Genomic DNA, 14,036 nt, shown 5'->3' on the forward strand with positions numbered 1-14,036 from the left:
AAAAAAATGAATACAATTTGTCATTAAATAATATAATATAAAAAAAAAATTCCGGCTAAAAGCTGATAATAATTGGATTAGTATCCACCAATCAAATTTACGAAAAAAAGGCGCTCTTAATTCCTCCAATCAAATTCGCGAGAAAAAATGTCAGCTTTCTCCCTTTAAGAATTCCATAGTTTGAGCTTATAGTTGGGGTTTATTTAATGATTTTATTAATGGATCAATACTTTTAAACACAAAGAAGATAGTAAATAAATTATTTAATCTAGAAAGAAAGAAAGAAAGAAAGAAAGAAAGAAAGAAAGAAAGAAAGAAAGAAAGAAAGAAAACGTATATTAACAAATGAATATTTATATACTATATGTACATATATCCTTAATTGATATTTCATTGAAAATAATAAAAATGCATCTATCCTGCCTGTACAAAACATAAAGTAGACACTAATAAACAATCTTGAAAAATTTTTTTTTTAATATCTCCTTTAATTTTTATGCATTTAAGCTTATGGAAGTATTAAAACACAACCTTCTCTAAACTAAATTTTCCTCTCCTTAAAACAATATCATTAATTTGTGAAAAATTTTATTTTTATATTTAATAAAACAAAAAAAAATTTTTTTAATAATATTTTTAAAAAATTTGATGGAAATCGCAACATTGTAAGAATCGCTAATGAGGATAATATAGATTATTTAATTAGTGATAGAAATGCATATATATATAAACGTAGAATACATGATGTTAACTGTTTTGAACCCCTGTTGGTTAGCAAATGTTCTTAATTTATATTTGTCAAATAAAAATTTATAAAAAAAATTTGGTCAGTTTTGGCCTTGTTTTAAATCAATTTTTTAATTATATCAGTTTTTATTAAATTTTTTATAAAATAAATTTAGTCACAATTGATACCCCGACAAAGTTTAAACGTGTCAAATACCATCTAAACCTATCTAGTTGCCAGATTATGGGAATTTCTATTCCATAGGCGGAACAAACAAATTAAACATTTAACTATTGTTCCCTTCTTTAGGAACCGAAAAAATTCATGATAACTATATTTCTATGGGTCAAAATACTTAAATTGCCAACTAAATTAAAAACTAGATATGAGCTAAGGGGGGGGGGGTGGTTTAGGATTAGTCTGAGAATGGATAATATAGGTTGGATTAAAAAATTTATTAAAATATTATCCTTTTTTTTTACCGAAATGATAATAAAGATAAGGAATGGGTGAAGGGGATTGGTTTAGTCTTATATAAGATATATAGTTCTTTTTGCTTAGGTATCAGTTAGTTATAAAAAAATATAAATCAGAAATTATATATATATATAAAACAAATATTTAGGGAACAAAATAAGCCAATTTCAGTAAATAAGCCATTACGATGGCTATTTATCAAAGTAATAGCATCACTATTTACGTATCCATGCAAGTAAGTCGGCCTCATCTATGTTATTATCTAATTTAATTGTTTTTTTTTTAAATATATATATATATGCGGCTATATTTCTATAATCGTAATTTGTTTTTTATATAATGTTTTTTTTTCAAATTTTGTTTTTTTTTTTCAAATTTTGTTTTTTATATATATATATATTTTTTTTTTGGTTGTAAATTTCATTAGAAAAAAAAAATAGACAATGTTATTAAACAATAATTTCTTTCACAAATTATTTATATAGTTGATATCTTGAGTGTTCCCAAATGGGAAAAAAAAATATTGGTTAGCATTATAAGAATGAAGATAGCACGTCAAAAAATAGGGATTTACTAATTGAATTCTAAACATCACCAAAAAGTATTTAACACCTTGTCATCTTTATCCAAAAAACAGATGTAGTAGAAGGAGACTTTAATTAAAAGATTTAAAAAAACAGGGGAGTAGCATTATGGATTACTTAGGAGAATGCGGGCGGGAGATTGATGATAAAGGTGAAGTGAACTCTAATCTTTGTCTTATATTTAGTTTTGTTATTTTTATACCATGGATGAAGTCAGGATTTTGCTAAACGGTGTTGGGGGATGGGGGGGGGGGGGGAGGGGGGAGGGAGAGATTTGCGAGTAGATAGTTTTTCCATTAAATTTTAATTGTTAAGTCCTTTAGATTTAACTTAGTTAAATTTACACTCTAAAGAAAGAAAGAAAAGAAAAGAAAGAAAAGAAAGAAAAAGGAAAGAAAAGAAAGAAAAGAAATGGTAAAGAAGAGTCATTCATATAAGGGATATTTTCGGGAACATGGAAATTTCCAAGGAGGGGAACCTCTCCAAGCCTCCTCCTCTCCCCACACTGGGGCTATGACTTTATTATCATTCTAGCGTCTACCTTTCTTTCTTTCTTTCTTTTATAATAATATACCAATAATGATTAAAAAAAAATGTCAATAAGCGTAGAATATGTAAGATACCCAAAAATATCATAAAAATAATTTACAGCCAAAAATAAAAAGATATTATTATGAAAAAGGTTGCATCAAAAAAATTATATAGAGGTATCCCTTATTATATTTGGATTCGTGATTCAAAAAATCCAATGGAGGCCTTAGAAGGATTACATATATAAAATTTAAGGGGTTTTTAGGCATCCGGGCAAAGTAATCGGCAAAAAATTTGAATAATATTTATGATGATCATAATCTTAAGGGATTTATTAACATTATCCATTTACTATAAGTATCATGTTTGGCAAAATATCACGGAATTGAGTTAAGGGAGGGGAGTTTTCTTCCAACCCATGGTCTATCATGGTAAACTATATGAATAACAATGAATAGAATATTTTGTAATAAACTTTATTATGTGCTATGGAACAAAAGAAGCGGTTTTTGAAGACCTCAGAGATATCCCTGCTTTCTTCGGGCTCCATAATAGGTCTATCTGCACTCTACTTACGCACCCTCAACTTTATATTTCAGAAAGTACGGAGAGTGTGACTAGGGACAAACCAGACTCTCTAACTTGAGGAATTTAGGAATTGGTGATCATAGGGCAGTGATACATTAAAAATTATGGAAAATATTAGCGGTCTTTATGATATACCGGCCGACACTGTACCTCCCAAAACAATATCCAAAGAAGATTTTTCTATTTTAAACGGCATCGGATATGATTTTGATTGTTTATTTATACATTTTGTGATCTTATAATCTTTACATTATAGTTTTGTTCACTATTTTATTTTATTATTTAAATACAAAAATTTGGAAATGTAAATTATTTTTTAATCTTTTATATAAATTATAAAATATTTAAGTTTATTATTACTTGATTATATGTTAGCCGTCAGGAGTTTTTTTAACAGTCTCCACTCATTAAGTTTAGTCTAAACTTTGATGTTTAAATCAATTATTTAGGGGATAATCTTGACCCCGCCATATTGGAGTTGGTCAAAGTTAGGTGATTTAACATCGCATTTTTTTGAGCGCGTTATAATTTTAAATTTCTAAAATCTTATTTTACCGAACTAATTTTTTTTTTATAAAAAAATCCGGGCCGGGCCTTGAACACGGTACTTCTGCAAGTCTCCGTAATATCAATATCAATATCGGATTGCTTATCGTAATATTATTTTTTTTTTATTAGTACAAAGAGCAAATATTACGCCATACGCCCACCACAGCCATTGTCCATTTAATTTGGCTAAGAAGCCTTAGCCGATTTATTTGGGCAAAAAGGCTAAGCTTAGGCCGATTTTGATTGGCTAAGCTTTAGCTTATTTTCATTGGCTAAGACTGAGCTTATGCTAAGTTTGACTGGTTAAAGCTCTGTTTTTAATGTAAATATAAATAATGTGATTCAAAATGGTTACAATATTGTCATATTCGTCAATTCAAAACTTTTTTAATGTATTTTTTTAATGAAATTATGTATAAATGGATATTATCAATTTTGTTTTTAGTTATAGTGTAATTCAGAAGGGTGACAATTGTCATAATCGTCATTACAAAACTTTATAAGTTTTAATTAAGCGAAAATAGGTAATAATGAATATTTTCGATATTTTTTGTTATAATTCAAAGAGGTGACAATCGTCATAATCGACATTTTAAATCCTTTTTAATGTTGTTTTAAGAAGAAAAAAAATGAATATTTTATAGTGTAAATTCAATAATAAAGTAAGTTTTAAGGGTGCATATGGGTGACAATTGTCATCTTTGTCATTTTTAAAACTTTGCCAATGTATTTTAAAAAAAAAATAAGGTAAAAATGATATTCAAAATGTCCGATTTAGCCATTGTCATCAATAACAGTTAACATTTTACTAATTAAACTTTTTTTTCGATTTATAAATAGATATTAATTATATTTGTCTATTATAATTATGAATATAATCCAGGAAAATTTTGTTATAAAATTTTGTAATTCAAAATTAGTTTGTTTCTATCTCTCATTTGCAATTTTGGATAGTAAAATTTTTGCAAGGTACTCGTCGTCCTAAATGCCATTAATTTAAGACTATATTTTATCATTAATGGGAATGAAATTTATGTATAATATATACATTTTTTGTTATTAAAATTATAATTAGTATGGATTAGGCTTCTATTAACTAAATAGCTTCTATTTATTTATTTTTGTATTGGAAAAAATTTACTCAGTAATTTGTTAAGATGAGAGAAATTGAAAATTTGGTTTGCCCACCAAACAACATTAAAGGCCGAACTTATGATTAAAACAAAAATTATAATATATCATGCAAGAAATTATATAAATATCTTAATAATTTACTTAAACATATTAATTCCAATATTTTGAATCTCGAAAAAAAATACAATATATATTATTATTATATAATTCCAAAAACTAAGAATTTTTTATATTTAATCTTTAAAAATATTTTATTTTTTAAACGTTATTTAATATATTCACATAAAATTATTATTCAATTTTTATATATTGCAAAAATAAAGTTCGTTTATTAATTTTTTTTAAATAAAATTTTTATCTTGTCTATACAATCTTTTACTATAAAAAAAATAGAGATAATTTTATTTTAATAAATTCAAATGTTATGTTTAATTATTTTTTTTTAAATGTGTCTAGTTTGAATTTCGCATAAAATTATCTACTTATTTTTTGAAAAATTTTATCTCGATATGTAAGGCACGGTTGGCGACATTAACGCCACACAGTGATTAACCATGTAATAAATCGAGGCTTAAGAGCGGTCCTCATTCTGAATCATCTTGAGCCCATGTAGATAGCTTAAGACCTGACGGTATGATAACTATACCTTCCGGCCTTCGATAAATTACTAAATATGGAACTTCACATGGGTCTCTCCATTCCCCTCAAACATCAATATCAATCCGCTAGCAGAAGCAAACAAAAAAGATCAATGAATACCAAAAATCTTAGCAATTTCCTATTTATTCCTATAGTGACTTACACAAATGGCAGTTTTTTTGTTGTTGTTATAACTTCTAAGATTTCAAAAATCTTAGCATCAAAATTTATGATTTAGTTTAGTCTTTGTTTTTTTTAGATTTTTAGGATTTAAAAAAATAAATTAACTTATTTTTTAAACATTAAACGAAAGTACTAAATAAATTTTTCCAGATCAAAAAATGATGCTCTTATAATTGATATTATTTTTAATTAAAATTTTAAATTTAATACGCCATCTAACGGTAATTTATTTATGACTTTAAAATTTATATTATGGGGTGCTATTATATCTGTTCTTCTATACATATTAGAAATTTATGGACCAATTTTTCTTCATATTCTATATTTCATTTATTTAGATAATTTTAAATTTTGGATAAAATTTGATTTATATAATAAAAAAACATAATATTTAATATATAAAATTTGATTTATATAATAAAAAAACATAATATTTAATATATTTTAAATATAATTGATATGCTATAATAAAGATGACATAAAATTTGTTGTTGAAAAGCTTATATTATTTCAAATGAAATAATGTCTACATCACCTAAAAATTTGTATTTTTAAATTTTTTTAAAACTTTATAAATGAATTTCCAATAATCTTAATCTCATTTAATGTGCAATTAACATTAATTGTTATATATTCAAATTTATATTTTTACTTTTTTATAATCTAACTAGTTGATAGCCCGTCAAGTTTGACGGCAATTAATGTTCTTAAATATTGGATATTAAAATTTTACCTTATATTATATTAAAATTTAATAGAAAAAGAGGTAAATTTGTAAATCATACCTCATAAAATATTCTTAATTTCTGATTTAAATATTGGGAAAAATAACCCGCCTTTCTCGAAGGGCATAATAATAACTAATAACACCAGAGCTCCCGATAGTCAGCATTGATGGGTTTTAGGGGAGCAAAGAGATGAGCAAAGAATGAATAAAAGAAGGTAGAAATATAGGAAAAAGAGACAAAAATGTGAAAAATAAATTTATAATAATTTTCAACCACATACTATAAGCGCGGAATTAACGCCGCGTGCCGGTATAGGTTCTAAATCGCTAAACGATAAATAGCCAAAAAAAGAGATGTTCCCAATTTTGTTACCAGTAAAAATCCCAAAAATGGCTATTAATGTTTTATTTAATGAAGATCCAAACCGTAGCAAAAAACATAAATAAAATACTTAAGTATAGGAAAATTAAGTATTTGAACTAAATTTGTAGCATCTGTTTAATAATATAATTTGTAAGATATATATTTGTATTAAGTATTTAATATAACGATGTTTTATTGCCATTTAAAATATTTATTAAATTTCTAAAATGCTTTCTTAATAATATAATTTTTAATTATATACTAAAATTTATTATAATTTCACATATAGATATGTAATACATTCGTATTAAGTATTTAATATAACTATTGAAAAAAATTTTTATTGCCATTTAAAATACTTATTAAATTTGTAAAACGTTTTAGTATTAGAGCTTAATAATCCAATGAAAAAAAATAAATATTGATTAATTTTAGTTAATTTTAAAAAATCAAATATAAATAAAGATTTTTATAACAAAATATAAAGCTTAAAGGGGCTGAACGGTAAGAACGGTTGCCTTCGAAATTAAGGCGTGAGTTCGAATCTTCTAGTAAGAAAAAAAAAATTAAAAAAAATTTAACATTATCGAGATAATAAAAGCCCTCGATTTATTTAACATTAAGAAGATAGGAAAGTTGATAGAAAAAATAAAAATTAACGTTATGAAGATATGAAAGTTGATACAAAAAAATATTAACGTTATAAATATAGGAAAACGTTCATTTCTTGAATACGGCTATTATATATATAGATTTTTACAACCTTACCTATAATTACTTTTTGTTTTTCGTTTTGATTATATGTATTCTAATTTATATTTTTAGATAATATATATATAGTGTGTGTACGAATATAAAAAAAAAATAATCATTACTATTCGTATAAAAAGCATATAAAACTTTCCTTACAACCTACGCAATTTTTCATCATTTTCGAAGATAATCTAGGGATACATTTAGTGTATCCATCACCGATAAAATTCGCAAAAAATCTAGCTTCAGTCATTCCAACATTTAGACTACATTATAATACACAAATCGGACATCCATCTAACTAATAATTCTTAATAAAAATATTTTATTAAATTTAAATATTATTTATTTTATTAAGGCATCTAAGATAGCTATATCCATCAAATTTATCACCTTATAAAAAGATGTTAGCCTAAATAGAATGATTAAATATTTTAAATTATAAATATACAATAAAATGGATAAAAATAATTAATACATTATTTTGATAATTTTATAAAGTCTACATATTAAAAATCTATTAAAGGATGAGGTTGTAGTATGGTAAATTCTTAATTTTAAGTATTACACGTCATATGGTTTAACTAGCTCTTATGTTAATTAAAATGTTTTGATAACTTTATAGATTTTCTTAGTGAGATACAAATATAATCATAAATTAGTTTAAGTTAATATATAAAAATCTTAAAAAATTACCTGTTATTGAGTTGAGAAAACTTATAACATACACACACTATAACAATGTATACTAAATATAAGATGAATATTAATATTTGATATTTAAATTAATATATATTTTTTTGAAATATTTAAAAAATATATTTACAATTAAAGTTGTAAATCAAAATTTGAAAAACTAAAATCTTAATTTAGAGATAAATCATTTCTTAAAATGATTTTTAATTTAAGTAAAAACTATACTGTCCATTATGAAAGTTCTACTAAAGAAATTTATGTAACAGAATTCAAGGCATTATTGGGAATTCTACTGTTACTATATACGGATATAAAATTGTTGCAATCATACTGATTCTCTCAAGATTTTGTTTAAATAAATTAAAATATATAATAAATAATGTAATTTATTTAAACAAATGTTTTAGGCACTATATATATATCCGAGTTGAATATTTTTTTTCAATCATACGTTTAATTCATATCGCATTAAACTAAAAATGAAGCGAAATCCATTCGTTACTATCTCAAGGAGAAAAAATAGAAGGAGGCATTTTAACGCGCCTTCTCATATCAGAAGGAAAATAATGAGCTCCCCGCTATCCAAAGAATTAAGAACAAAATATAGCGTTAGAAGTATACCCATTAAAAAAGACGATGAAGTTCAAGTTAGCTTATTATGATAAGATTTGTTTGTAATTTTTTTTATATAGGTTGTAAGAGGACATTTTAAAAGTCAAACGATAGGAAAAGTTGTTCAATGTTATAGAAAAAAATTTGTTATACATATTGAAAGAATTCAAAGAGAAAAGGCAAATGGTGCAACCGTTTTTGTTGGTATTCATCCTTCTAAAGTATAAATAATATAGAAATACTAAATTAAATATGTTATTAGGTCGTAATTGTTAAATTAAAAATGGATAGAGATAGAAAACGAATCTTAGAGCGTAAAGCACAATATAAGAAGCTGGATAAAAGTAAGGGCAAGCATACTGAAGCATCAATATCTGCAGATGCCATGGAAAATTAAATTACTATATATATATATATACATAATTTTTTATGATATATTATACAAGATGTAACTTAATAAAGTAATTAAACAATATTCATGATTATTTATCAAAATTTATTTGCAATAACTTTATTCCATATTTGATGATGTAAATTTACCATGACCAAATAATATGACAAAATATCTACCCTCTGAATATAGCTTAAACAGAGACCTAATTAAATATATGATTATAACTAAAATAAATTTAACATTTTTTGAAGTTTTAAAATTATTTCAACCTTTATATTTTATGATTCAGAATATTATTCCTATTATGTTTTTAGATTTGCTTTGCTTTATGTACTCTTTTAATAAGTCATTAATACTCTTGAATGACTTTATTAAATGATATATTCAGAAAACAATCAAGGTTTGCTAATTGACCTGCTACGCACCCTGCTTTAGTTTGCAATATCTTAAATTAATTTTTGTCTTGTAGAAAAAGACAATTAAATGTTACATGAAATAGTTAATAATTCTGAGAGATTATTTATTTCCTATAAAATTGATGTGAATTTTTATTTTAGATTATCAAATTTCTGCTATTTTATAAAAGTAAAAAATTTTATTTTGATTGTTAAACTTCCAAACAAGACTATTCTAATAAAAAAAATACCACCAATCCTTGATTTTTAATGAATATTGTTGTCTATTTTACAGATAAAACTAGTGTTCATATTAGTACAATTTACTACAGCTAAAAAGGGCAATGATTTTGCCATGTTCAATAATTTAGATGGCTACAAAAATATTCAATGGATTTCAGCAGATTAACTAATAAAAAAAAATACCTATATTGATGTTGAATGGACAAATCTTGCATTGAACTAACACTTACAAGTGTGAGTAAGTTACCACTTAATCTGCTGAATTTTTTTAACCAGTTCAAGTCTCTGAATTAGAAGCATAACTTGACTTGATATTCTTCACCTTTTAGTTAAAATTATAAAAATTTGAATTAAATTGAGCAATATTAATTTTAGATTTCTTGCAAGAATTTTAAAATGTCTCAATTTATTAAACTAAAAGTATTGGTATATTTAAAAATTTAAGCCTGGCCCCTAATTTTTTTTAAAAAATATTAGGTCTAAACCTAAATTATTTTTTTTTAAATTAGAGCCAGTACACAATTCGAATATCTCTACTAGCCAATCCATGACCTGGCAAATTTTTAGAAAAATCTAGGTCTGGCTTATTGCCATCAATGACCCAAATCTTTTAAATGGCTTGTGGGAGAGATGTCAAACCACCATTATTTAAAAAAAATAATAATATCTTTGCTGCCTACTACTATGAATGCTATATCGCTTACGACACATGAGCTGCTCTGTCACTTAATGTCGTGTCGCTCTCTACTGTGAATGCACCCTTAGATGGGCGGACGAATACACCGCCCAATGCAAACCTCTAAGGTACATATCATAAATATACACATTTTGACTAATTTTGAGAGAAATTGGTCTAATAGATAAAAAGTTAAAGGGTTCTGGCCAGTCTTCACACATAGCTATTTATGGCACATTTCCCCTATTAATTTGTCTCTTTTTTGTCAGTAATGTTGTGATTCTTCTATATTTCTATTTATAATTTAAATTATTCTTTTTATAATTGAGAGCACCCTTATAAAACTGGGGCAATTATAATGATTTCATTCATTGTTTTTTTTCTTGAATAAAATTTTTCCTGGAATAATTTGATATGCAGACAACCAACACAAGGATATTTTGTTAAATAAATATATTGATTAATAAAATAAATATCTTTTTAAATACTATGTTTCCCTTTAAGCAACTTGATAAATTTCTCAAATATTTTTCACGTATGTCTATTATAAATTGAACAAAGTATTCAGGGAAATTTAATAAATTATACACGTGAAACCCAAAATAAAAGGAAATTTTGTATTACATTACAAAGAATTATAATATTTAAAATTGTAAAACTTTAGAAGCCCCAGGCTTGATTTTTCATACAATTTTTACAAACTAGACCATACAAATTATATAAAAAAAATTATAGCATGTTTTATTGGGCAAACTTTTTGAAATACTAAAACTGAACAAGCCTGAGAAATAAATTTTTAGGCTAGACTAAACAACTTGTGCAGAAATTATTAACAAGCCAGACCTTTATGATCACATCAATAAAATACAAGTTGTCTTGATTCCAAAAAAATTCATATTTTTTTCTTCCTATTCTTTTATTTCCTGAAGCTGGAATTTTAATTTATAATATTAAAAAATATACACAAATTACAACTTTAAAATTAATCCTCTTATATCGAGCAATGAAAAGACGCAGAAAAAATAACCTATCAAATATATTTAAAAAAACTATTTTTATGATTTGTAATTATTTATTTAATAAAAAGAAAATATCTTGTGAAATTAAATTTTATTAATATAATAAATATGCAGCAAAACATTGATCCAAGAGTTTATGATAATTATTTAAAAGAAAGTATATTGTGAGATAATTTTATTAATATAATAAATATGCAGCAAAACATTGATCCAAGAGTTTATGATAATTATTAAAAAGAAAGTATATTGTGAGATTAAATTTTATTAATATAATAAATATGCAGCAAAACATTGATCCAAGAGTTTATGATAATTATTAAAAAAGTATATTGTGAGATTAAATTTTATTAAGGGTCTGCTCAAGCATCACATTGATCCAAGAATTTGTTGATTTTCTGCTTTCTTTTATTCTTTCAATTTCAAGAACTTGCTAAAATAAATCTAGTTTAAAATAATATATTTACAAATGCAAATTACCTTGATCAATATCTCTCTTTTTAATTAACTTTTTGCCAGGTACATAAGATTCACTAGTTGATGGTGTTGCTAAATATATAATATTATTTATATAAAATATAATCACCATCATTCCTAACATCTGTAGATTGACTCTGACTAATCTCTACACATTCAATTTCAACAGCTATATAATAAAAATTTTAACAAAAATTAGTATATTTACCATCTTCATATTGGAAATTTCCACTCATCTGTTCAAACATTGCTCTAGCAATGTTTGCTTCACCAATATTAGGTATAAGAGGTTTTATTTTTTTCAGGTTGGTGTATTGTTTCCCAGATTCTATAGTGGGAATCAAAAAAGTTAAATTATTATAAAATTTCCAGGTGGGACTGTTATCAGCCCCTGACCCACTTTTTATGTTCCCTCAAAAAAGAATCTCTTAGATTCTTTTATGTAGATTTAGTTATCTATACTGTAAAAGAAAAATATTTTAAATTAATATAATCTTTAATTACCTGTCTCAATACTATTTTCTGCTGCTATGGATTTCCGTATGGAATTATTTTTCTGGGTATTTTTATACCCAATTGATCTTTTGTCATAAAGACAAGGGTAAAATCTAACAGAGTTGATCAACTCTTCTTTATTTATATCCTAAAAAATATATATATGATATTTTTATAATCAAAAATTTACTTGCAAATTTTGTATTTCGGCCATATTATAGTTTGTCGCTTTGAAAATAACAAAATGTTTTGTAATGTGATTTTTATGTTTAAAACAATGACATATAATAATACCTAGACTGACGATTCATTCATTAAAAGTGTACATCAATACAAATCAGCTAAAGACGCCATCTTGGTTACTGTAATAAATATTAAAATTTTAAACGAGAGCCTAATTTTATATTATATCTGATGCAAACTTTATTAAAGAATTGCCTGATCATCGAGATAATAAGAAAGTAAGTTATCAATTTAATATTAGTTTTTAACATGAAAATAATTATTATAAAGGTTACCAAAATGGCGGGTCCAGCTGATTTGCTTTTAACGACGCTTAAAAATGCATTTTAATGAATGAATCGTCAGTCTAGGTATTATTATATGTCATTGGTTTAATGCGACAAATTTGGCGGGATTGTCTTGACGGGTCGCAAAAGCTCACTATGAATAATCATTGGTATTTACACATATTTATTTTGTCGTGTCGCTGTCGCTCTCTACTGTGAATGCACCCTAAGTGGGCGGGTAAAAAAAATTTCGAGAATGAGCAAGCGGGTGGGTTAAGAAATTTAAACAATGGGGGGGGGGGGGGTTAAGGAAATTTAAAATTTTTGTTCAAAAACAAACTAAAAAAAATAAGTTTAAATGATCTATAACAATATTTCTTTTTTTTTTATTGTACCAATCGTTTTTTTTTTTTAAGTGAAGAACATTTACCTAACTATATTATGTAATAAACAACGATAAAACTTTTTCCTGAGAATAAATAAACATTCTTGTCTATCAAAAATTTCCTTTTATGGGAATGTAATGAAACTTTTCTGGTGCTTCTTCCGAACGTGGAATTAGCATTGCTGGAAGATTTTTTAGAACAAAGAAGAACGTGTCTGAATCCAGAAAATGTCGATTCATTATTATTTTTTCATTATAATTACAAATAATATTAATTTTACATTTATATTTTTTTTTTTATAAATATTCAATTTTGATCAAATAAATTGTCCATAATTTACATCGATTATTTTTTATACCTATATTAATTTCCTAAATTATAAACTTTTTGTAGAGGTGTAATGCTGAAATATTTTTTTTATTAGATGCTTAAAAAAAATGAAATAATGACCATAATTAAATTTTATAAGCGGGCTTGGGTTAAAAAATTTTTATAAATAATGGGCTACGGGCGGTTAAAAAAACCCCTTCCCAATGCAGACTTTCAAATAAACTGTTTTTAGTACCTTTTTCTGGAAAAATCACGTTACACATTTTTTTTGTTTGGTGAAAAAATTAATTTAGATTACTGATATTTTATATAAATATTATCCTTAGGCATTTAGCTTTATTCACACAAAAAAAAATTAGACTTTAAAAAGCTTCATTTAATAAACGTATAAAGGCGCTTATACCTAGAAAAATAGGCAATGGAAATTTCGTAACTATTAATTGATATATTCGTTTAAATCGAATAATTATTTGTATTCGTATAAAATGATTATTCGATTCATCGAATATTCGATTCAATTTCTAAAATTTTATTTAACCATAAATAAAAAA

At 24.9% G+C, this 14,036-nt stretch overlaps 1 protein-coding gene and 1 long non-coding RNA gene across 2 annotated transcripts; one reads left to right on the plus strand and one right to left on the minus strand.

The window, feature by feature from the left end:
* Positions 1–8,384: 8,384 nt before the first annotated feature.
* On the plus strand, positions 8,385–9,037 carry LOC135925796 (large ribosomal subunit protein uL24-like). The gene is made up of 3 exons (XM_065461287.1): positions 8,385–8,599; positions 8,645–8,785; positions 8,827–9,037. Exons 1-3 carry the CDS (start codon positions 8,432–8,434, stop codon positions 8,959–8,961), a joined length of 444 nt encoding a protein of 147 aa, XP_065317359.1. The 5' UTR covers positions 8,385–8,431; the 3' UTR covers positions 8,962–9,037.
* Positions 9,038–11,782: 2,745 nt separating this feature from the next.
* Positions 11,783–12,524, minus strand: LOC135927307 (uncharacterized). Its single transcript, XR_010572034.1, has 4 exons — positions 12,451–12,524; positions 12,270–12,408; positions 11,974–12,226; positions 11,783–11,913 (listed from the first exon to the last, which is right to left on the minus strand). It is a non-coding gene; the product is annotated as an uncharacterized LOC135927307 (long non-coding RNA).
* Positions 12,525–14,036: the final 1,512 nt, after the last annotated feature.

This window comes from Gordionus sp. m RMFG-2023, chromosome 3 (genome assembly GCF_954871325.1).
Source record: "Gordionus sp. m RMFG-2023 chromosome 3, tfGorSpeb1-WG-v2, whole genome shotgun sequence".
Taxonomy (NCBI): Eukaryota; Metazoa; Nematomorpha; class Gordioida; order Chordodea; family Parachordodidae; genus Gordionus; species Gordionus sp. m RMFG-2023.